Source organism: Pseudophryne corroboree, chromosome 2 (assembly GCF_028390025.1).
Source record: "Pseudophryne corroboree isolate aPseCor3 chromosome 2, aPseCor3.hap2, whole genome shotgun sequence".
Classification (NCBI taxonomy): Eukaryota; Metazoa; Chordata; class Amphibia; order Anura; family Myobatrachidae; genus Pseudophryne; species Pseudophryne corroboree.
In genome coordinates, this window is record NC_086445.1 from 419,273,888 (window position 1) to 419,299,713 (window position 25,826).

At 41.1% G+C, this 25,826-nt stretch overlaps 2 protein-coding genes across 3 annotated transcripts in view; one reads left to right on the plus strand and one right to left on the minus strand.

The window, feature by feature from the left end:
* Positions 1-16,976, plus strand: part of LOC135050851 (amelogenin, X isoform-like) — a 36,451-nt gene extending 19,475 nt beyond the window's left edge. Inside the window, exons 2-6 of the mRNA XM_063957145.1 lie at positions 3,354-3,433; positions 6,269-6,316; positions 8,004-8,048; positions 10,107-10,516; positions 16,873-16,976. Coding sequence (XP_063813215.1) covers positions 3,377-3,433; positions 6,269-6,316; positions 8,004-8,048; positions 10,107-10,514 — 558 coding nt within the window. The 5' untranslated portion in view covers positions 3,354-3,376 and the 3' untranslated portion in view covers positions 10,515-10,516; positions 16,873-16,976. The remainder of the gene's footprint in view (positions 1-3,353; positions 3,434-6,268; positions 6,317-8,003; positions 8,049-10,106; positions 10,517-16,872) is intronic.
* The window catches only part of ARHGAP6 (Rho GTPase activating protein 6), a 401,534-nt gene that overhangs the window by 246,264 nt on the left and 129,444 nt on the right, over positions 1-25,826 (minus strand). The window lies entirely within an intron of this gene.

Genomic DNA, 25,826 nt, shown 5'->3' on the forward strand with positions numbered 1-25,826 from the left:
TAGTATGATGAGGGCGGGGGGGAGGGGGGTCATGAAGCCACACCCCCTCTTTTCAGGAGCAGGGGATGCCCTGCCCGCACCTCACCGCCCTGTCCGGCCCCCATTCTAATGGGAACAGTTTATGTATCTATACAAGATTTCAATAATGCTTTTATAGATATTTTAAAATGTTTTATTTTATTTAGGTTATTTTTCTTTTATATATATATATATATATATATATATATATATTGTTTGGGGGGAGGGGGGTCATCTTGCCCAGGGCGCTAAAAACCATAGTTATGCCTCTGGTTTCTAAAATGTATAGAGATATCATTTTTCAGATTTTATTTACATTGCTTTTCAGTATGCAAAACTGCAACTGAGGTGCCTCACATGTGTACCACTATTACATACTTTTAAATGGTTCCCTGCGGGAGATCTCTGAGGGAGAGGTCCAGGTGGGAGGTACGGGGTGCTTAGTGCCAGGAAACATTGTGGCATTGTGTAATGACATAATTTGTAGCAAATCACATTATCAAGCCCGACCTCTACCTCCTCGGGGAAGTTGGAAGGAGACCTCAACAAAATGAGTAACCCTGAAATCCCCAGAGGTTACAAAAGCATGGTCATTACAGCGCAAGCGGTTTCAATATCTGAAAACTATTTGACCTCTTGTAAAAGAAAAAATAAAGGGATTATTTCCAAGTTTGCCTGAACATCTCTTCCTCTGTCTTCACAGGTGTCAGTGACATACATACTGTAACTAGGATTCAGTAATAACAGAATATTTCTTAGAATGTAGGTGCAGAATTTGCACTAAACAGCAAAATACAATCAGATACTTGCTGTCATTACCTGCATCTGCAGTAGACAGAGAAACACTCACTGCGATTGGCTGCTGTGATTCATTGATAATAAACAAAGCATACTGTGTGGTAATTTCACACTACAACTGCCCATCAGCATATGTGCTACATGCAGATAGCTCCTTGTATGTCTCTATAGCAATCAGAAGATGCATGCCCTTTTCTTCAAGTATTAATGTGTTATCAACGTGCAGTTGGCCGACTGCAGGAAATATGCAGTTTGGTATCCTAGCCCTGGAACTCACAGCAGCTGCACGTGCCCATGAAGGATAACTTTGTTTATATTTCACCTCGACACGTTGCTTTCTCCATCATACTTCACCGCCCACTCTATTCCACATGCCTGCCTCAAGGCCTGCACTTGTTAGCACTGACATGTGGATAAAGGTACAGGTGTTTCCCAAGCACTACAAAGAAACTGAAATAATAAAAAGTGGTTCTTTTATGCTTTTTAAATCTTGTTAATGCTCACTAGCTACTGCCTATTATACTGTGCAAGGCACTCAATTATGTTATTATGTCAATTTTATTAATCTGTGCAGCCCAGTATCATCTTGAAAAATAATCAGGGTCCAATTCAGAGTCGCTCCTGCCTTGCAGTTCGGAAATAAATGTGTATCTCTGCATATATTCAGAATTGGCGGCATCCGCTTGTGAAGCCATCATAACTATCATTGTAGTCTTGTCTCAGCCCAGTCCTTGGTGCAAGAGAGCAGTTTGTTATCAGATGGATCTCGGCATACGCTCACCTCTGACTAGAACAAAATTCCATGTACACGCCCACAGCCACTAAGGCATGGAGTCTGACAGTGCCATAATTAGGGTTGTGCGAGCGGTTCCACCGCAATAAGAGTTCAGAGCCCCATGGGCGGTACTGTCACTGCCCCATGGCACCTGCATGTGGCTGCAGGGAGTTTGGAATGCCACAGTGCAGTCACTAGTGCTACTACAGAGCCACTGGCAACGTTCTTAATACGTGCAGTGCTCTACTTACCAGTCAGTGGCCCCATACGCGTGACATAATGGCATCACGGTTATAGTGTGCAGGGGAGCCACATGACACATCTGAGATACGTACTACTAAGAATCAGCTACAGTATATTTGCACAAAGATGTGCCTGCAGGCTCGACGCAGTTGCTAAACATTGTGAGACTTGTGTGTAATGCTGAATCAGGCCTTCAGTGTGCACGGATGTGTAAAATGAAACATGAGTGAGAATGGGGACTTTACGACATAAATGAGATGTAAGAGTTTTCCAACATTTCCCAAAAATGTGTTTAGAAACATTTACAGTAAAAGGCTGTAAAACCACTCTCACATATAGAATCCCCTCCCTCAAAATTCAACCTTTTGTTTCCTTTTTTTCTTTTACAACTTCTTCTAACGCCTCCACCTCACATGCACAACAAAGAAGTGCAAAGCATAATACAAATGCTTTTTGTGATGTCAAGCATCAACATTTGGCAAAAGCTGTCGTGTTTTTATGAGCAAGTATATTGGGCCTAATTCAGACCTGATCGCTGGGCAGTGATTTTTGTAGCCCTGCGATCAGATAGTTGCTGTATTTTAGCTGTGCAAGTGTGCGAACGCATGTGTAGCAGAGCTGTACAAACAGATCTTGTGCAGTCTCTACGCAGGCAGGACCAACTCTCTTCCAACGCTTGGACATACCTGCGTTTTTCCAAACACTCCCATAAAACGATCATTTGCCACCCACAAATGCCCTCTTCCTGTCAATCTCCTCGCGATCGCCCGTGCGATCGTTTTTTTTCCGCACCATCCCGTCGCTATGCACCGATGCCCCGTGCAGTCGTCCGAAGCACCTTCGCATTGCGTTGCATATGCATGCGCGGTTCAGACCTGATCGCAGGCTGTGAGAAAACGCAGCCTAGCGATCAGGTCTGAATTAGGCCCAATATACTTGCTCATAAAAACACGAGAGCTTTTGCCAAATGTTGATGCTTGACCCCCAAAAAGCATTTGCATTATGCTTTTGCACTTCTTTAACTGGCTCTTACAAAGCCACAATGAGACTCAGGCTCCAGTACCAATGGCAACCTGACCAAGCACGTGGCAGCACGGCCATTGCACATTGTGAATAAAGGGAATGGCCATATCATCTTGGATGCCAGGCTGCAACTCTTCTGCAAAACTGGGCAACTAGACTCAACTCCGAGGTCCCAACTCCGAGACTCAATGTACCAAGGCTCTCTCCCCTCGTCCCCCTGGACCTAATGGGTCTGCTTGCTGAGAGCAAATTAATACATTCTTGGGAAATGAATAACCTTCATTGCTGTGGTATATGTGTCAAGATTATTCTTATTCTTAATTCTTTTAACAAGCTTCAGTTTGGAAAAGATCTGACAAAGAATAGACATATAAAATATGCTTAGTAAATAAGAACATTTTGAACAAATATATCTGTAAATGTGACATTGTATTTGATAAAATAGTAACTTTAATCTGGAAAAATGTATTTGTCTTTATCTGTATTACACCTGCAGGTATAAAGATAGCGCCTCGTGACATGATGAAGTCTTGGATTACGCTCAGTTCACTTCTAGGAGCGGCTTTCTGCCTGCCAGTGAGTTTTCACTACTCATTAAAATGTAGTTTAGGTTCTGTGATTTGTTTTTTATATACACAACACAAAGCAAAATTGGAAAAAGGCATTTGTAATATGCTCTAAATACATGATGGAACATATTTGTCAGAACTTAGCCTAAACACAAGATGGGCACACACAGGGTTACTGTGTCTGGCAATTTGTTACTTTACAGACTAGTTGCAAAAACAATAGTTCATGTTTACACTCAAGATATCTGAAAATGATTGTGAAAATGTATTACATAAAATCAGGATGGCTAACAACTACAGTATGTCATACTCGCCTACTATACTGGAGTATGGTCAACTGCCTTTTGAATCATTGTGCCCCCATCTGCCCACAATTCATCACAAAGCAGCTTTATAAAGCAGAAAACAGGGCTATGATGACATGTGGCATCTTTCACCCCCTCCACACCTCCCACCGGGGTGACCTTAGCCACAATATCAACAAGTATGCAATGTGTATGGGTGCAATCTCCATCCAAGCTATTTGGGCCCCATGTGTACCTGAGCCTGGCCACTGAGCAACTTGATCTGGACAATTACTAGCATAGTAATTAGAAAGATTGGATCTGCCTATCTAATCTACCCCAGACTATAACCCTAAACTTGGGTTGTGGTAAGCACAATATTATATCATTTCGATTTTTAACGTAGTACACATGTGTTGTATACCTCAGATATAAAGAGTACTTCTAGGGTTTTGTTTTTTTAACACAATTCAACTAATAGTTGCAGGCATCATATACATTTACTAACAGAAGCATTGTCTTTGCTGTACTCATGGTTTCTTTTATACCTATTACAAATGATAGTCCATAAAATAATGTATGCAGTTGGGCGTGTCCCAACATACTTTCTTTTGCTTTGATTTCTTTTCTATTAAATTTGACATTGCACATAGCATTTAAAAGCAGTAACACAAAATATAATGTTCAATCGCAGCGGCCATTACACATAGTGAACTATGCTGCAGGAAAGATTTGAGATGCACCACTGAAAGCACTGCTACAGTTGTCACGTTAAAGCCAAATTACAGTTTTGTATCCCCTTTTAATAAGTGTTGTTTTTCAAACCTTTAAAGAACTATTTAAGAAGCTATTTTGTAAGATGAGCCAATTCTCCAGTTAAGGCACTAGGTGCTATTACCTGAGGCATAAGGCACTGGTTCCTAGTGAATTGCATACCTCCCAAAATATTTCAGAATCATGATTAAGGGACAATGGGCATGCCCACATCACCACGGATATATAGCCACATTTCCAGGGTGTGTGTGCCGCTGCCCATTAACTATCTCCCCCACCTTCGGTACCCACATTCACTGCTGCATACACCAGTAACAGGTGAACGGGATATAACTCCCAACCTTCCCACTGCAAGACACACATGACAGTTACACATGGATAAATAGACTCTTTATTATAACTCTGACCAGCAAAAACATTGTGTTAGTTAATGTTGTAACATAAATGCAAATATAAAAAATGTGTTCTACATAACTTAGCATACCGTAGGTACTGTATTTGTAATGCCCTGATAAGGTTCCGGTATGAATGGTCGACAATCTTAAGGTCAACAGTCATTAGGTCGACCACTATATGTGTCGACATGGACAAATGGCCGACACATGAAAGGCTGACACATGGAAAGGTCGACATTAATTTTGAACTGTTTTTGGTATCATTTTTTTCGTAACATGACCAGGAACCCCAATTAGTGTCCCGTGTCCCCTTGCATGGCTCGCGTGAGGGCAAGGTGCCTCGCTGCACTCGGCACAGGTTACTATTACCAATCGTAATCCACGTGGATGATAAAGTATGAAAAAGTTAAAAAAAAAAATATTTTTTTAAAGTCATGCCAATCTTTTCATGTGTCAACCATTAACATGTGTCAACCATTTGTCCATGTCGACCAATAGCGGTCGACCTAATGAGTGTTGACCTTAACATTGTCGACCATCTGAATGGATACCCCCTGATAATACTTTCACTTACAGTAGTAGTATAATATTGACATCTGTTCTTGGGTTCCTGATACAGCTCAGGTTGTAAAGGACTGGTCCTGAAATATATATTTTGCACTCTGCAAGTAATGCTATCACAGGAAGAGTCTCCTATTTGATATATGGGGAAAAGGGGGCAGAAATGACTATGTCCACTTTGAACAGTCCTTAAATATTTTTTAGCATAGGAACAGAAAATCCAGAAACATTATGCTTCTGGGCAGGTGTATCAGAGCATGAACTATGGAATGCTCAAAAATGGACAAACCCTAAGGCAGTGGTTCTCAAACTGTGTGCCGTGGCACCCTGGGGTGCCTCAGGAGACTTGCTGGGGTGCCCTGGGTTGGTGGTCCAGGGCCAATTAAAAAATGTTACTGTCAATGTAATAGGCAAACCAGTGCTGGTGGCTGCCAATCATAAAATATGTGGACAAACAGAAGTGAATCCTGTCCCTACAACATAACTGAGCCTAAGGATGAAATATAAGCACATTTTACTTAATTTAATATTTTTCTCTGAATTTCTCAATAAGAAACTTTTGGCCTAGGGGTACCGTGAAAACAAATCTGATACTCTAGGGCGCCGTGACTCAAAAAAGTTTGGGAACCACTGCCTTATGGGTTATCATCCTGCAGTGGATTAAGGAGGAATTGCTTTATGCTACCATTGAGTGATCAATGCATGATGTACAATGATCACGATCGTAGCAAGATGTCACAGTAAGGCACTGACAATTATGGGAGAGTGTGACTGATCATCCCAGGATTTTCTATATGACTAATGTGAAATCAGCATTTCATTTTGCAGCTTCCTCCTCATTCCCAGCATCCAGGATATGTCAACTTAAGTTATGAGGTAGTAAAATAAATATTTATTTTTCATTTTGCTTCTGTATAACACAAATGTAACATTGCAACAAAGGTGACACTGCCACGCTTAACACACTATAAACCTCTCAACAGTAATATCATATTGAGATCGATTTAAGTCATATCCCTGATTCATCCTAACCAAACCTACATCCAGACTACACCACAATGTAACCATACCACGACCATATCTGGACGAGACCACAACCCCTTTCTAGTACGCCATACAATTTTCAGGGTGCAAAGAATTGTGACTGCCCTGTAATAAAAGGGACACTTGATATACTGTAGGAATATATTTTTTGCAGTTAGACTAACGATCACAAATATCTTTATACAGTATGCTGCAGCACAGCTTAAAGTAAATACCTTTATTTCTTTGTAAAGTTCACATTATGCTATATTGAGATTAATATACAAAGGAAGGAAGCCCCTGTCATTTTTTTAAACACAGCCTGTGGCATAGCAGTTAGGAGCTGATTGGCGAGTACTTTATCTCAAGCGACTTTATCTCCACCCAAGGCTTAGTAAATAAACCCCTAAGTTTTAAAAAGCTAGTAAACCTTGTAGAGTGGGTATGTGGTCCTAATAATCTATTCTAAAGTAAAAGGTACAAGTCTGTTTTTATCCATACTGACATTTTTCAGAAATTTTAAAAATTATTCTTGATTAGATATAAAGAAAAAAACAAACCATTTGTCCACTGTTTGGAAAGAACACTTGTGTGATCACCTTAATGGTTACAAGGCTTTCAGTACAGACAATTGTCATAAACGTTGCAATCTTGTCAATGTTCAAACGGGTTCAGACAAATGAACTAAGAAAACACGAGACAATTGGAGATGTAGAATTTGTATTCTGACTTGTCGACACAGCAAGCTGGGTTTGCATGCCAGGGTTGTTATAGAAATACCGTCTGTCAGAGTCCAATCCTAATGGGCCCTACACACTGACAGATCCGCCGCCGAGCTGTCTGACGGCGGATACGGGCGACCCGGCGGCGGGGGGGCAGTGAAGTTTCTTCACTCCCCCCGTCTCCCGGCTCCATAGCAGTGCAGGCAAATATGGACGAGATTGTCCATATTGGCCTGCATGCACAAGCGACGGGGCACCAGCGATAAACGAGCGCGGGACCGCGCATCGTTCATCGCTGGTGCCTCCACACTGAAAGATTTGAATGGTATCTCGTTCATTTAGAGATCGTTCATACTTTCACTATTATCGCCCAGTGTGAAGGGCCTATAACAGAGCAATCCCAATGCTCAGAATGCTGACCTGCCCCTCCCGCAGCCTAACCCACCGCCCTCTAGTGCCTAATTCTAATACTGGGGGGCAGATTTATTAAGTCTGGGGAAGTGATAAAGTGGAAGGTGATAAAGCACCAGCCAATCAGCTCCTAACTGTCATTTTTAAACCCAGCCTGTGGCATGACAGTTAGGAGCTGATTGGCTGGTGCTTTATCACCTTCCACTTTATCACTTCCCCAAGCTTAATAAATGTGCCCCTCAGTTTGGGCATCAGTTGGAATTCTGAGCATGGGGATTCCGATGTCGGGATTGTGACCATCGGGATTCTGACTGCTAGGACCCAGACTACATCCTGCATGCCAAATTGAAAGACAAGATTTACAGCAAACATAGGTGTAGCTCACTATTATGTGGTCTTTCCTTTAGATATTAACACCATTAAAACGATACCAGTCCATGATGAAGCATCAGGTGAGATATTTTATATATGTTTGTGTAGGTGTAGTTCTTAATATCAGACAAAACAATGTCCAAATAGATGTGTAAATAGACATATAGCATTTACTGTATGTAAAAATCCTATTTCCCACTCAAACATTATCGTTTATCGGGAGCGAAAAATGGGTATTTTTAATTGAATTTTTTATTTACTTCCACAGGTTATCCAATTAGATCTCCCGTAAAAAAAAAAAAATTCTTGCGAAAACACACAGGTTCAGTGAAACCTGTAAATAAACAAAATATAAATAAAGCGCAAAACTCCTATGGAGTCAGTGGGTCAGAGTCAATGAAATGATAGTCCCATTAATAATAAGCGTATAGTTACAACACAGGTCCGGTAGTCATCAAATGGTCCGTAAATGTCTTTACTCTTAGACTCCTGCCCAAAAGAAATTCTTCTATATCCTCCAAACACCATTAGCTGTACAACTTCTCTTCCCTCTGTTCCACTTGGGGAATAGATATCTCAGGAGGGAAAACAGAAGAGACAGGGATGGTGTAATACAGTTTATTGAGGAAAAGATAAAAAATAAAACCTTAGCAGCGTACCTCAGGAAATGGTGTATAATGCACACCAATTCTCACAAGTGGTTTTAGGGTTCTTTCTGGTGCTTCCCGGAAACAGGAATCCCCCCTCTCAGAGTCCTGGGTAGACAGAAGTTAATATCTTTCACCGACGCATTTCGGCTCCCTTGATAAAGGCTCCAGGGAGCCGAAACGCATCGGTGAAAGACATTAACTTCTGCCTACCCAGGACACTGAGAGCGGGGATTCCGGTTTCCAGGAAGCACCAGAAAGAACCCTAAAACCACTTGTGAGAATTGGTGTGCATTATACACCATTTCCTGAGGTACGCTGCTAAGGTTTTATTTTTTATCTTTTCCTCAATAAACGGTATTACACCATCCCTGTCTCTTCTGTTTTCCCTCCTGAGATATCTATTCCCCAAGTGGAACAGAGGGAAGAGAAGTTGTACAGCTAATGGTGTTTGGAGGATATAGAAGAGTTTCTTTTGGGCTGGAGTTTAAGAGTAAAGACATTTACGGACCGTTTGATGACTACTGGACCTGTGTTGTAACTATACACTTATTATTAATGGGACTATCATTTCATTGACTCAGACCCACTGACTCCATAGGAGTTTTGCGCTTTATCTATATTTTGTTTATTTACCTATGCACTTTGGCCCTGCAGGTGGGCTTTAAGATAGAGCTGCACTCCGCCTTGAAGCACCAAACTTCCCCTATTTTGTACGTTCAGTGAAACCTGTGGATTTTCACCGCCGCAGCCTTGAAAAGTCGGCAATTATCAGCAATTTTGTTTCGCCTGTCCGAGGCAGGTGAAACAAAATCCCGATAAGCCATGGCAACCCCTGCAGTCAATGTCCCGCGCCACCCGCAGCAGCCGGGTACTGCAGGGAGGGTGCCCAGAAGCTGGCACTCCGCACCGTTGACCCACGTGTACCCCTCTTCCCCCGGCCAGATGGGGGGTCATGTGATGGGGGGAAGGGGGGGGGCAATGTGCTCACCCAGAAATGTCAGAGAAGCGAGCAGGAGCATGGGTGTAGCTACCAGGGTTAACTGGATAACACTAGGCAATATCATTACCCGCGGTAATGTACCGCAAAATAATTGGATTTCCCACTATGTAGTGTTTCCTTAGTGTGGAGTGAAACACACAAAACACGGAAAATACAGTGCATATCAAAGTTACGGTTATTTTCAGTGCAGCTAACAGGAGAGTTATTGATTCAAGTCGGTGACCTGGAGTGGGAGGGTGCTTCACAGAAATATGTCAATGAACAGTGAGCAATGACCATTTATTGATTTATTTTTCTACAATTAAAAAACAGCACATCAAAAACATAATTTTTCTGGTTATAGTAAATATAAGAAGGCACCCACTGTGTTGATGTCATTAGAAGCATTGCCCCAGATAAATATTAGTCACTAGTACAGGACATTTTTCATATTTTATGAGTAAAACTGACAAGCTACAATTGATTTAAAAGATATTCTATTTTTGCAGTACCCCTCTTATGGCTATGAGCCTATGTCTGGATGGCTGCAGAATCCATTGGTTCCCTTGCCTCCAATGATGCCCCAACAACAGCTACCACTTCCACATGCATTACCAAAACTGCCACCACGCCAACCTATACTTTTACCTCACCAGCCCATGGTTCCTGTTCATCCTTATCGTCCAACACTCCCCCTTTCACCCCCACAAACCAATCCTACCTACTGGGCAAACACTGAAAGTCAATACCCAACAAACACTCAACCAATAGAACTGCCAAAACCAGATGTTTCAAACCAACCTGATCAACCTTTATTCCCGATCCAATCACAGCCTCCTCTTGTGGAAGAGAAGCCACATGATTCATGGCAACCAGCAAGCAAAGGCAAGCAAGAGGAGCTGGTAAAAATCACTTAATGGTATGCAGCACGTATTGGTTATATAGCTAAACAGTGCAATCATATCCTAATGATTGGTATGTAAATATTAAGACCTATTACAATAGATTACTTGTTTAATGTATTAGTCTCAGAAGGGAAGGCTCATAATGTGACCCGACTAATATGGTAATGGAATTTTTCAAGCTTATTACAGGAAGGCCATCGAAATGTGAAAAGCCTCCGAGCCATTAAATTCTCAAGTAACCTAACGAGACATGAAAAATGTCACACAAAGCCATTGGAAAATATGTACCATTGTGCAGTTACACAGATCTTCTCTCAACCGTATTTTTGATCAGTCTGACCTATTTATTTTACAGCAGAAAGCATAGAATAAGTCATAGCATAAAGTAGGAGAACAACAAAAGGGATAGAAAAATAGGATATTCCTGCCGACACGCAGCTATAGCAAATTTCATTCCAAACAACAGATCAGATGCCACTAAATAAGGAGTACAATCCTAGGCAGCATATTGCATGTTTACATTGTTTGTAACTCAAAATAGCGTGCTAATTAAACAAGCACAGGAAATAGTTATCCATGAATGTAAAGCAAGCTCCTACACATCACAGGAACTTTCTTGGAAATGCTATGGGTTTCCCACATTATCATGATGGCCTGTAATTCATGGGGTGGCCTTTGGAAGAAAAAATAATTATGTTTATATTGGGTTAAAAATCAACAAATTATGAAAAAAGTGTATATTTGTGCACTGGAGAGCTGCTTTCAGTTACATATGGCAAAGTGATAACAGGATTTATGTATAAATCATAGCAATAAAAAAGCAAATCATTCCTATTTCTACGCAAGATATTTAGAAAACAAAAGCATACAATATTAATAATATACAGATGTAGCCACACTCATCGTGAGCTGCAGCAACTGCCACTCCCATTCATGCGAATGGGGTACGTGCGGGTCTAAGATACATGCACGCAGTCGCACCTAACAAGTGTGGCTACATCTGTACTGTAGAACTAAAGCTGTAAGTGAATTCTGAGAATCATAAGTATATATATATATATATATATATATATATATATATATATACACACACACACACACACACACACACACACACACAGATAGAGCCCTCCTCATCTATTCCTTTAATAGAATTAATTGAGTCGGACTTAATCCCCTGATGTGTTGTTCTCTCTGTATTGTATTGCAGCTGAGAACAATAGATGAAAGGCTTATGCTAATAAACCTTGGTGCACCTAGGTGCAGCAGAGAAGCCTAGATGAGCGAGGCTCCGTGTGTGTGTGTGTGTGTGTGTGTGTGTGTGTGTGTGTGTGTGTGTGTGTGTGTATTATATATATATATATATATATATATAATGCAGAAGAATGGCGGCACTCAGAGGCTTACTTGTAGCAGAGAAAGTTAGCTTTATTAGCTAATAAAGCTAACTTTCTGTACTGCAAGTAAGCCTCTGAGTGCCGCCATTCTTCTGCATTGTAATGGATTATTATCCCGGAGGGAACCTGAGCACTTTAACTACATTTGGAACCAAGGCTAGTGCCGGACCTTGGTGTGTGGGTGTGTGTGTGTGTGTGTGTGTGTGTGTGTGTGTGTACACACCAAACATAGGCGGCACTCAGGACGGCTTGTAAGAATCACACGGACCCCAGCATAGAGTTCAACGTTTCAATCTTATTCACAGATTTTCGTCAGGATAAAGGTAAGTAACACAACCCACACTTAAATACACCCACCAAGTGAAAAACACGCCCCCAGCCCATCGCAGACGTGGCCGGAATGACGTGAACATAACATGTGAATACCATCACCAATAATTACATGCAGACTGAGATACTAGAATATACACAAAGATATAAAGAATACATCATTGTAAAATACAGCAACAACTAGCCATACTGTTACAAACTGTTCAATTCAACTCATAGACAAATACAGGTTGAGTATCCCTTATCCAAAATGCTTGGGACCAGAGGTATTTTGGATATCGGATTTTTCCGTATTTTGGAATAATTGCATACCATAATGAGATATCATGGTGATAGGACCTAAATCTAAGCACAGAATGCATTTATGTTACATATACACCTTAAACACACAGCCTGAAGGTCATTTTAGCCAATATTTTTTATAACTTTGTGCAATAAACAAAGTGTGTGTACATTCACACAATTCATTTGTTTCATATACATCTTATATACACAGCCTGAAGGTCATTTAATACAATATTTTTAATAACTTTGTGTATTAAACAAAGTTTGTGTACATTGAGCCATCAAAAAAACAAAGATTTCACTATCTCACTCTCACTAAAAAAAGTCCGTATTTCGGAATATTCCGTATTTCGGAATATTTGGATATGGGATACTCAACCTGTACTATAATCAATTATCAAAGCGGGTTCTCTTATTATTAGCAATGCCTGTTACACTGATTGCCCATAAGCCATAATAAACAATTAGAAAAAAAATTTAACACTCATTTTTTAAATGCCAAACACAATTTAGCGTCCCTCCGCTATAGGATTATAGATCATATTCCAGCCAATCCACGCGGAAGAGATAGATCACGTCTTTTACTACAGCGGGAAGCTGAGTGGATTTTTAAACTCAATACCCTTGCTCCGAAGGGGTTAAACGAGAATCCGGGTTTACATGTATTTTTATAACTGGCTATGGGCCTGTTGTATAGCTCATCATTCTCTATGTATTGTGATGAAATTATTAAAAGGGAATGGGAGTTATGTCTGACTCTGAACCCTCCCCCAATGTTTTCCCTACTTCTTTTTTTTCTGTTCCCCTGACTTATTTGTACAAAAAAAGAGAGAGGAGGATTCCTTTTTTTCTTCCCTCTCACCTTTCAATAAAAATTTAATGTTTAAATAAAAAATAAAAAAGTCCATTCCTCAACCTACTCCTATTCGGGATTATATATATCAGGAATTTATAGTGGTAACAGTCGGTGACATGAATAATCAAAATAATTCTCACATCTGAGTAAATTCATATATTTATACCTACCTGTACTCACAGTCCTAAGAGGAGTGAGTTCCCGGGAGATATTTTTGTTGAGCAGGAGGTATATAAATTATAGGAGTGATCATTTAAAGCTGCCAACCTGGATAGGGTGAACTATCAATATTACTTGTGACAGTCGATATATAATCGATTTAAAACAAAATGAGTGACCCTTCTAGGGTAACATTGGAATAGATATAACAACTCAATAACTATTAGACACAGGTCACACACGCGGACACGTGTTTTAACTCTTTATTTGCACCTTTCTATCTATTAGGATTCACATATATGTTGATTTGTCTGATTTTAACTCTTATGTTTCACTGTTGTCTGGGTCGTATTAACATTATATTTTAATATATTCAATAAAGGTTATGTCTTATGATTGAAAAAAAAAAAAAAAAAAAAAAGGGAATGGGAGATATATTCCTACTAGTCCCCCCTTTTGTAGAGTTATTTTACAACTCGAGGTGCTTCTATGAGATTCTGTATATGAGTGTTAAAAAAAAAATTCTGATTGTTTATTATGGCTTATGGGCAATCAGTGTAACAGGCATTGCTAATAATAAGAGAACCCGCTTTGATAATTGATTATAGATTTTGTCTATGAGTTGAATTGAACAGTTTGTAACAGTATGGCTAGTTGTTGCTGTATTTTACAATGATGTATTCTTTATATCTTTGTGTATATTCTAGTATCTCAGTCTGCGTGTAATTATTGGTTCACGCCTTGACAAAGGGGTTTAAGGACCCCGAAACGTTGGTTCATTGTGACCGTTGTTTGCCATGTTTTGATTCACTAAATCTTTGATTAATTTATTGACGGAGTGCCGCGGCCTTTTTTCTACTGTATTTCAACGCTTCGCAGAGGGCACCCGGCTTTTTCAATATTCTTCAGAGTGCCGGGCATTTTTTGAATATATATATATATATATATATATATATATAGCAATACACACAAGGTCTCTGGCACTCCGGGCTTACGTACACCTTGCTCCGGTGCCCTCCCTGCAGATAGACATCTGTAAATATTTTCTTTGTACGGGCGGCACTCAGAGACTTTCAACAAGCAGATTATGTGCAAAAGAGGAAGGGGAACAATACCCCGAAACGTTACCATTAAATTGGCCCGGTGGGGTCTCTTTTGCACTTAATCTGCTTGTTGAAAGTCTCTGAGTGCCGCCCATACAAAGAATATATATATATATATATATATATATATATATATATATATATCAAGAAATAGTATATCTCTGTGGAGCGCACTTAATGACTGAAATAAATATATTTATGTATAATACAATTTAATATGGTTATATTGGTTTCTGACAAAAAGAGGATGACATCACACAAACACCCTTTAAACTTTAAACCATCTATTGCTTTTTATTGCTAAAATAATAAAATTTCAATACTGATAAAAAATGATGTACACTTTTACAATGTGTTATTGTTCATTACAGCCAAAAAATTGAATAACAACTTTTCCAAACAATAAAAGATTTTTACACAACGCGTTTCGTCGTATGTCGACTTCTTCAGGAGTGTTTTTTTTATGAAAAGGCAATTAATTAGTTTGAAACAGCTGTATTTTCACAAAATTATAATCCATATTTTACTAAGAATTATTATGTATAATTAACTTCCATAGTTTTGTAGTATTTAATGAATCTTCCTATTTGCGACCATCTGATGGTTAATATTAATCTTCCAAAGGCTTGTAATTAATTTGTCCAAATTTTTATTTAATTTACCTATAATACTTTCATATGTCCAAAAAATATATATGAGGATCCGGCAATGGGATAAATAATATTAAGCTTCTTTTATTTCCCAGCAGCTCTCCTTGTGTGTCCTCATACACAGAGATCCAAAAGTGGATCTCTGTGTATGAGGACACACAAGGAGAGCTGCTGGGAAATAAAAGAAGCTTAATATTATTTATCCCATTGCCGGATCATCATATATATTTTTTGGACATATGAAAGTATTATAGGTAAATTAAATAAAAATTTGGACAAATTAATTACAAGCCTTTGGAAGATTAATATTAACCATCAGATGGTCGCAAATAGGAAGATTCATTAAATACTACAAAACTATGGAAGTTAATTATACATAATAATTCTTAGTAAAATATGGATTATAATTTTGTGAAAATACAGCTGTTTCAAACTAATTAATTGCCTTTTCATAAAAAACACTCCTGAAGAAGTCGACATACGACGAAACGCGTTGAGTGTAAAAATCTTTTATTGTTTGGAAAAGTTGTTATTCAATTTTTTGGCTGTAATGAACAATAACACATTGTAAAAGTGTACATCATTTTTTATCAGTATTGAAATTTTATTATTTTAGCAATAAAAAGCAATAGATGTTTTAAAGTTTAAAGGGTGTTTGTGTGATGTCATCCTCTTTTTGTCAGAAACCAATATAACCATATTAAATTGTATTATACATAAATATATTTATTTCAGTCATTAAGTGCGCTCCACAGAGATATACTATTTCTTGATTTCTATTTTTGGTCTTGTTCGACAGGGGACCATCTCTGTGTAGAAGCTTGCCCCTTAATAAAATTATTGAGTACAATCAAAGGTATAGGTCCAATTTTAGAGCGCAAAAAGGATCTCTTATTCCATATACAGGTTGAGTATCCCATATCCAAATATTCCGAAATACGGAATATTCCGAAATACGGACTTTTTTGAGTGAGAGTGAGATCGTGAAACCTTTGTTTTTTGATGGCTTAATGTACACAAACTTTATTTAATACACAAAGTTATTAATAATATTGTATTAAATGACCTTCAGGCTGTGTATATAAGGTGTATATGAAACATAAATGAATTGTGTGAATGTAGACACACTTTGTTTAATGCACAATGTTATAAAAAATATTGGCTAAAATTACCTTCAGGCTGTGTGTATATGTAACATAAATGCATTATGTGCTTAGACTTAGGTCCCATCACCATGATATCTCATTATGGTATGCAATTATTCCAAAATACGGAAAAATCCGATATCCAAAATACCTCTGGTCCCAAGCATTTTGGATAAGGGATACTCAACCTGTATATATATATATATATATATATATATATATATATATATATAAAAACACAGTTATTGCATACTGACTTTACAATGCAAAAATGTGCACGATTCTCTCACAATCCAAAGATGTATGCCTTTGATTGTCATTTATAAAGATTGTTTTTGCTTATACTATTTCAATAAGTAAGCCGGGCCCTGTTTGTATTGTGGAGAAGGGCCTGCAAACGGTCTGCAGCTGTACAAATCTCTCTTTTTTTCTCATTTATCTTTAGGATTAACTCCATTGGAAATTAAAAGAAAAAAGTTTCACTGTTAAAAAGTCCCAATCAACATGATTTGTTTTTAGCCTATTATTGAAACTGCATTGAAAGAAAAAAAGACACGAAAAAAAAAAAAAGAAAATTAAATCAATTTACAAGTACAGTAGCAAAATGGTCTTGTGTTAACTTTACAGTGCTATATTAATATAGAACTATGTAGAACTATATGCTATAAGCATAAGCAGTGGCGCCAAGGGGGGTGGGGGGCGGTACTAATTACCTGGGCCTCGGTCTGATGGAGAGGCCCAGATTGGTCCTGGACCACCAACCCAGGGCACACCTGCAAGTACCTTGAGGCACCCCAGAGTGACACAGCACACAGTTTGAGAACCAGTGGTATAGAGTATTATTATTAAAAGAAAAATGGATGAGGATGTTTTATACAAATATTATTGCTTTGCAAAGACAACTCCTTCCCATTTCTTATTCTGCTATGGAAAGCAGGTGGCAATAGGTCATCTACTACCTGTAGGCATAAACTTGCTTATGCTGAGACATACCTCCCTAATTCATCTTTTTAAAAACCCTCAGGGATTATGCACGTTTGTTGAAGTTAGGTGTCAAAGGCTCTTTCTTGAACCCTGGCAAAGACCCTTTAATGTGGATAAACCAAAAGTCAATATAAGTGAATCACTTTCTAAGCAGTTATTAAGCTTTGTATCCATTTCGATGTTGCCTGCTGCATTCAGCAGCACTGAGCTATATATAGGATATGGCTTGGATGTACTGCTAAACGTTATGACAGATTGCAAGACTTTGGGCCTAATTCAGAACTGATCGCAGCAGCAAAATTGTTCTCTAATGGTTAAAACCATGGGGGTCATTCCGAGTTGTTCGCTCGCAAGCTGCTTTTAGCAGCTTTGCACACGCTAAGCCGCCGCCTACTGGGAGTGAATCTTAGCTTATCAAAATTGCGAACGAAAGATTCGCAATATTGTGAAAAGACTTCTCTGTGCAGTTTCTGAGTAGCTCCAGACTTACTCTGCCAGTGCGATCAGTTCAGTGCTTGTCGTTCCTGGTTTGACGTCACAAACACACCCAGCGTTCGCCCAGACACTCCTCCGTTTCTCCAGCCACTCCCGCGTTTTTCCCAGAAACGGCAGCGTTTTTTCACACACTCCCATAAAACGGCCATTTTCTGCCCAGAAACACCCACTTCCTGTCAATCACATTACGATCACCAGAACGAAGAAAAAACCTCGTAATGCCGTGAGTAAAATTCCTAACTGCATAGCAAATTTACTTGGCGCAGTCGCACTGCGGACATTGCGCATGCGCATTAGCGACTAATCGCTCCGTTGCTAGAAAAAAATAACGAGCGAACAACTCGGAATGACCCCCCCATGTGCAGTGCTGGGGGTAGGCAGATATAACATGTGCAGAGAAAGTTACATTTGGGTGGGTTATTTTGTTTCTGTGCAGGGTAAATACTGGCTGCTTTATTTTTACACTGCAATTTAGATTTCAGTTTGAACACACCCCACCCAAATCTAAATACCTCTGCACATCTTATATCTGACCCACCAGCACTGCACCTGGTTTTGCCCATTAGAGAACAATTTTGCTGCTTCGATCAGGTCTGAATTAGGCCCTTTCTTTGCTGCAGTGTTTACTCATCAACCGGTGCATAAACAATGCAAATATTGGGATCCTATAAATGCAAAATCTATTTTATCTTATGTTAGAAATAAATGTCTCTAAGATATATTCCAAAATGTAAATATAAATATATATATAGAAATTCAATGCAGGAACGGCACTCAGAGACAACAGCAGGTCTTTTTGACCTGCTGTTGTCTCTGAGTGCCGTTCCTGCATTGAATTTCTACATATCTACTGTTCTGGCACCTGAGCAAGTTGATTCTTTTGGAGGAGTGCCGGCTGCTGCTGTACATATATATATATATATATATAGTATTATGGGGTATATTTACCACAATCCGTATTTTGAATGTGAATCTGACCCACATTCACAATGTGAAAATTATCGTTTTCACCCAAATGTATTAAGAAGCTCTGCAGTGTGACAGCGTAATTGTATCCTACCGAATTCGGGTCCCCGGCAGCCAATGCACGGCCAAACAAGAGGCTCACTCTCTGAACACACTTGCTAATTAATATCCCATAGCAATAGGTACTATAGGTAACCCCATCTGCGGGTGGGGAAAGTGGCAGGTGGGGTGATTGGCCGTGGGGGGGAGTGGCAGGTGGGGGTGAGTGGCAGGTGGGGGTGAGTGGCAGGTGGGGGTGGACTGGCAGGTCCATGTGTGCACCTCTCTGTAAACCCTGCTCGCTACCAGAAAAAAACAACTCACAGAGTAGAATATCATTAAATGAATACTGCTAATAATCTCAGAAATAATGGATATTGTTGGTTCTCATATTTACTCCCATTATATAAATGTACAAAATAAATACTACATGATATAATAATGTTCACTAGTGTCCTCTAAATGTAAAAAAAAATGATTGGGGGGTAAAAGGAAGATGGTGTGCTAATTCCAATTTTATTTCCCACTAAGCCCACACGTAACTGGATGCTGATGCCCAGCGCTGCTCTCGTCTGGAAGCAGATGTTTGTATGCTCAGCAGTCCGTGCTCTCTGTAGACCTGTTTGTATAAGGCTTATAATAGATGTCAAAACCTGTTTGAAAAGTGACAAATACTTTCACACATTCTCCCTAAGTGAAGGTACGTGGACACATGCTGCCTTCTTTAAGTCATAAGCCAAACAATTCTGTTCAGTACTGATAACCTTCTCCCCCATCCAACCTCCACACTACCTTGCCTCTGCAACTAGTGACTTTGGTTGTATGGATGCTCCTATTGGGAATGTTTCTAGAAATGGTGCCATATAACCAGTCCTGAAAGCCTTTTTATAAAGCGGCATATTAGTAACAGCTGTGCATGGATTGCATGTTGCTGGAAGGCGACTATTCAGTGCTTCACATCTGGTTGTGGAATGTAACCACGGTGAAGTGCTTGTTTACTGAAAGAGAACGATCTGATCACTAGCGGACTACTGCTCAGAAAGACGTGACTCTGAACTACTTTTACAGACTTCCTCTACAAAAATGCCATTATGATCCTGGGACAAATGAATGGATACAAGAGTAAAACAATATATTCAGAAACTTAATTTACTTTCTTAAAGCATCTACTGAATTGTACTGGCACATACTGCAACGTAGTACAACACAAAATAAATCTTTCTACTGTATGTTGAATTAATAACACACATGATAAACTCAAGAGTCGTTAAGTTCTAATTCATCTAGCTACGAGTTCTGTTTCACAAAGTAGTCTACTGATGCTCACACAATTTAATTATGTCAAACCGTAGACAGGGTGCTTGCTGTATGTCACCTGTTAACTCCGCAGTGTGTAAACTATGAGCCTGATTCAGAAGCAGTGCAGAGTCTGACGCACGCATCACGATGCAGAGCACACACGCCAAGGTACTTTTGCAAGGACGCTCGCAGTGGGGAATCAATCGCAAATAATTGGCATGAAGAGGCCGTTTTGTGGACGGTAATGGGGAGTGGTGTAAAAAATGCAGGCACGCTGCAGCTATTTGTGGGGCGTATCTCTGCCTACATCTGCATTCTCATAAGTAGAAAACATGGCGACAGAGTCTTATTTCCCGCAGCCATTCTGCGTGACCATAGAGTCACCCAGATGGTCGATTATAGAAGGCTCTACGAGCGCCTCTGTGTTTGTGTGTATGCAGTTGCTGATATTAGCGAGGCGGCCACTGGTGGGTGCCTCAATACATTTCCAGGAGGCAGCAGCATTAGCATATTAAGCTGCGTACAATATCGCAACTGCGATTTCATTACCGTCCACATCTGAATTAGGCCCTATGTGCATGAAAGAGTGGAAGTCAGCTTGATCTCCAAAAAGTGACAAACAAGATAGCAGGACGGTATAGAAGGCTGCTGGTGGCCATAAACACACTATTGGAGGCTGAAGTTGTCAAATCGCTGGGTTTTACAACTTTTTGTAATGATGGAAAAATGACAGCCAGCAATTATATTTCAGCAAATAAGTGTTTAGAGTATTCTACATTGAGATGTCCCTATAGTGATTTCAATAAATCTGCAAATTCCACAACACCTTTCGCATCAACATGGAACCACAACATGCAATGGGTGTAGTATGGCATGCCGGCGTCCGGGCTCCCGGCGACCAGCATACCGACGCCAGGAGCCCGACCGCTGGCATACCGACAGCATGGCGAGCACAAATGAGCCCCTTGCGGGCTCGCTGCGCTCACCACGCTGCGGGCACGGTGGCGGGCCACGCTATTATATTCTCCCTCCAGGGGGGTCGTGGTCCCCCACGAGGGAGAAAAAGTGTCGGTATACCGGCTGTCGGGATTCCGGCGCCGGTATACTGAAGACCACCCCATGCAATGTCCCCATATCATTGTTTTTGCTTTTTAGATGACATGACACAGAAAATAACTGGTCTTTTTTGCGTTATTTCATTTAAACATCTCATTACCATTCATTGGAGGGGTGTACCCAAGGTACTGTGTTATGTATTGGGGTATATTCAATAAGAGTTGGGTCCATTCCGACATGCAGTTGTCGGAATGGACCCGACAACCCCTATTCAAAGAGCGGCCAAATCTGACTGTCGGATTTGTCCGTTCATGGTGTCCTGGTGCGCTGACAGCGGCATCAGGGGGAGCTTTCAGTGGCGCAGGGGGGGGGGGGGGGGGAGAGATGTCTCCGGCAGTGGGGGGAGCTGCGGGGAGAGCAGCGGAGGAGACGTAGCGGACGGGGGGAGGAGAGGAGGAGCAGCGGCTGCAGCAGCGTAACTGGAGGCTCATGGCAGCGTCCACCCGGCTCCAGCAAGCGGGACCTCGCTTGCTGGAGCCGGGTGGATGCTGCTGCTGGGTTCCTGCTCTCCCTGCTGCTCCCCCCGTCTCCTGTTCTCAGCTCCCTCATCTCAATCCGACTTTTTTTAAAGTCGGATTGAGATTGTCGGAAGCCTGTCGGGTTTGGCCATGCCTCCGACAATGCATGCTGATCATGGCTGAAGCCGCCGATCAGCGTGCATTCCGACAAGTCGGGTTTCCCGGAAAAAATGGGTCCGTAATCAATAGGTCGGAACCCCTACCGACCTAAAACTGTGGGAAGCTGGCGTCTTTCCAACAAGACTGCAACTTCCGACAGTTGTTGAATATACCCCTATGTATACATTAAAATAAGGGCTTCTTAGTAGTTTTCACCTGGTCTGCGAACTAAAAGCTACAATTTCTCCCAATGAAACCCAAATTAATCGGATTATGAATATTTAGTTGAATAGCAAAAAAGTACAGATTTTTCCAGCATTAAAAAGCAGCACAACCTCATTTGCGGCTTATTGTATTCGGACCTAAGTGTCATACATCCCAAAAATAAATAAAAGAGGAACAAAAAATATATATATCAGACAAAGGGGAAAGGTGCATCCAGAAAGTATTCACAGCGCTTCACTTATTCCACATTTTATGTTACAGCCTTATTCCAATCTGGAATAAATTAAATTTTTACCTCAAAATTCTACACACAATACCCCATAATGACAATGTGAAAAAAGTTTTGAGATTTCTGCAAATGTATTAAAAATAAAAAAACTAAGAAATCACATGTACATAAGTATTCACAGCCTTTGCCATGAAGCTCAAAATTGAGCTCAGGTGCATCCTGTTTCGACTGATCATCCTACAGCTTAATTGGAGTACACCTGTGGTAAATTCAGGTGATTGGACATGATTTGGAAAGGCACACCTGTCTATGGGGGTCATTCCGAGTTGTTCGCTAGCTGCAGTTGTTCGCAGCGCAGCGATCAGGCAAAAAATCGGCATGTATGTGCATGCGCATGGTACGCACGCGCGTCGTACTTTCACAAAAGCCGACGTAGTTTCACACAAGGTCTAGCGACGCTTTTCAGTCGCACTGCTGATCGTTGTGTGATTGACAGGAAGTGGGTGTTTCTGGGTGGTAACTGAGCGTTTTCAGGGAGTGTGCTGAAAAACGCAGGCGTGCCAGATAAAAACGCAGGAGTGGCTGGAGAAATGGGGGAGTGGTTGGCCGAACGCAGGGCGTGTTTGTGAAGTCAAAACAGGAACTAAACAGTCTGCAGTGATCGCAAGGTCTCGAGCTACTCTGAAACTGCACAATCTTTTTTTGTAGCAGCGCTGCGATCCTTTCGTTCACACTTCTGCTAAGCTAAGACACACTTCCAGAGGGTGGCGCCTTAGCGTTTACACTGCTGCTAAAAGCAGCTAGCGAGCTAAAAACTCGGAATGAGGGCCTATGTAAGGTCCCACACTTAACAGTGCATGTCTGAGCACAAACCAAGCATGAAGTCAAAGGAATTGTCTGTAGGCCTCAGAGACAGGATCCTGTCTGAAGATCGACACTGTCTAGGTCGACAATGTTTAGGTCAACCACTTTAGGTCGACGGTTGGAAGGTCGACAGGGTTTCTAGGTCGACATGTGCTAGGTCGACAGGTCAAAAGGTCGACATGAGTTTTTTTGTGTTTTGTGGTGTCGTTTTCTGCATACAGTGACCGGGAAGCCGAATTAGTGCACCATGTCCCATCACATGGGCAAGGTGCCTTGCTTCGCTTGGCACAGATTACCGTTCCAATTGTAGTCCACGTGGATCGTTAAGTATGAAAAAGTTCAAAGAAAGAAAGAAAGAAAAGGGAAAAACTCATGTCGACCTTTTGATCTGTTGACCTAGCACATGTTATTGCTTCCAAAGGTGCATCAACAAAGTATTGAGAAAGGCTGTGAATACTTATGTACATGTGATGTCTTAGTTTTTTTATTTTTAATAATTTAGCAAAAACCTCAAAAACACTTTTTTCACATTATTATTATGGGATATTGTGTGTAGAATTTTGAGGGGGAAAATTAATTTTATTCCGTTTTGAAATAAGGCTGTAACAGAACAAAATGTGGAAACAGTGAAGCGCTGTGAATACTTTCCAGATGCACTGGATATTCAATACCTGTTGGATCCTTTCCGACAGAAAGGAAGTGCCGCAGCCAAACCCGACAGGTTTGGCCCGTTCCGACACTGCCACTGTCGGAAACGGGTCTAAACCTGCTGCGCTTCCGATAATACACGCGGTTCGGCGGCTGAAGCTGCCAATCCGCGTGTATTCTGACAAGTCGGGAATTCACGGCTTGTCGGAAAAAAATCGTCCCCATATTGAATAGGTCGGAACCCCTTCCAACCTAAATCTGTCGGAAGCTGCCGTCTTTCCGACAAGACGGCAGCTTCCGACACTTATTGAAAATACCCCATAATGTGTATCCTTTAATTAAGAACTTACAGTACATCATTGGGTAAGGGGCATATCAATAATGGCTGCAGGGTGTACTGTTCACACGGCCCTTAGGTCCAGGGGTGCCCTACAGCCATTTATTATATATCTCCCTCGGTGCCACGGAAATCACTGAGAAAAACGTGCGGCAAAATTTTCCCAAAGGCCTGTGCATTATTGAATTCACACACATGCATAGTAGACTCTGGCACTATGCTCAGTAGTATGCGGGCGGGAGGGGGGCCCACATAGAGACTGCCCCTCCTCTGTTACTGACCACTGAATTGGATAATGAGAAAAATTACCCCACAATGAAACAATTTACAGTAGCAGCAGAATGTTAATAAATAAATATTATCTTGCTTAAATTATCTAAACTTCTGTTTCTTATGGACACATCGAGAGCTGATTTTACATTTGGATCTAGTGGCTATTAAACTGCAGGCAATCAGAATATGCATGGGCATAGATGACACTGTACATCACTGCAAAATAAGAAATAAACATATGCACATTGGTTAAGTTTAAGTGACTAGAGTCTTTTTACGCTATACATATTGTGACATTTATGGCAGCTGGTGATGTAACGGTTGGTGTTACCCATGGCAATAATTCAGGATCTTAAGGTGCATACACACTGTGCGATGTTTCCTTACAATGTTGACTATGGGGTATATTCAATAAGAGTCGGGTCCATTCCGACATGCAGTTGTCGGAATGGAGCTGACAACCCCTATTCAATGGACGGCCAAATCCGACTGTCAGATTTGGCCGTACCCGGGGTCCTGTCCTGCTGCTGCTGTCAGCGGCGGCCGCGTGCGCTGACAGCAGCGGCAGGGGGAGCTGGGCTGCTGTTGGCAGCGGGGGGAGCTGGATGGCTGCGGGGGGAGCAGGGGAGCTGCGTGCGGCGGTGGGAGCTTCCAGCGGCGGCCGGTGATGTCTGCGGCAGCGGGGGGAAGCGCTGCAGGGAGAGAAGTGCCTGGCCGGGGACGGCCGTCAAGGTACCTCTCATCCCCGATCCCCGTAGCCCGCCGCACCGCTCCCCATATCCTCACCTCAATCTGACTTGTTTTCAAGTCGGATTGAGTTTGTCGGAAAAGGGGCTAAAACCTGTCGGGTTTGGCCCCGCTTCCGACAATGTACGCTGATCGCGGCTGAAGCCACCGATCAGCATGCATTCCGACAAGTCGGGTTTCCCGACTTGTCGGAATAAATGGGGCCCTAATAAATAGGTCGGAACCCCTTCCGACCTAAAACTGTCGGAAGCTGCCGTCTTTCCGACAAGACAGCAGCATCCGACAGTTATTGAATATACCCCTATATAGTCAAAATCGTAAGAAAAGTTAGCACATATCCCACCGTGTGTAAACAGCTTGTGATACCGATGTGCGCTCCCGTGGGGTCGGTATCATAAGAAAAATTAGACTGTGTAGGCAAGGCAATTTTGACTATATTGTGTACAATCTAGTTTCTAGTATAGTCAAAATTGGCACTTTGTTAAATTGCAGTGTCAAAATCACAAGTAAAGATAGTCAAAATCAGTGGTTCTGGGCTCCGAGGAGTTCAAGGGAAATCG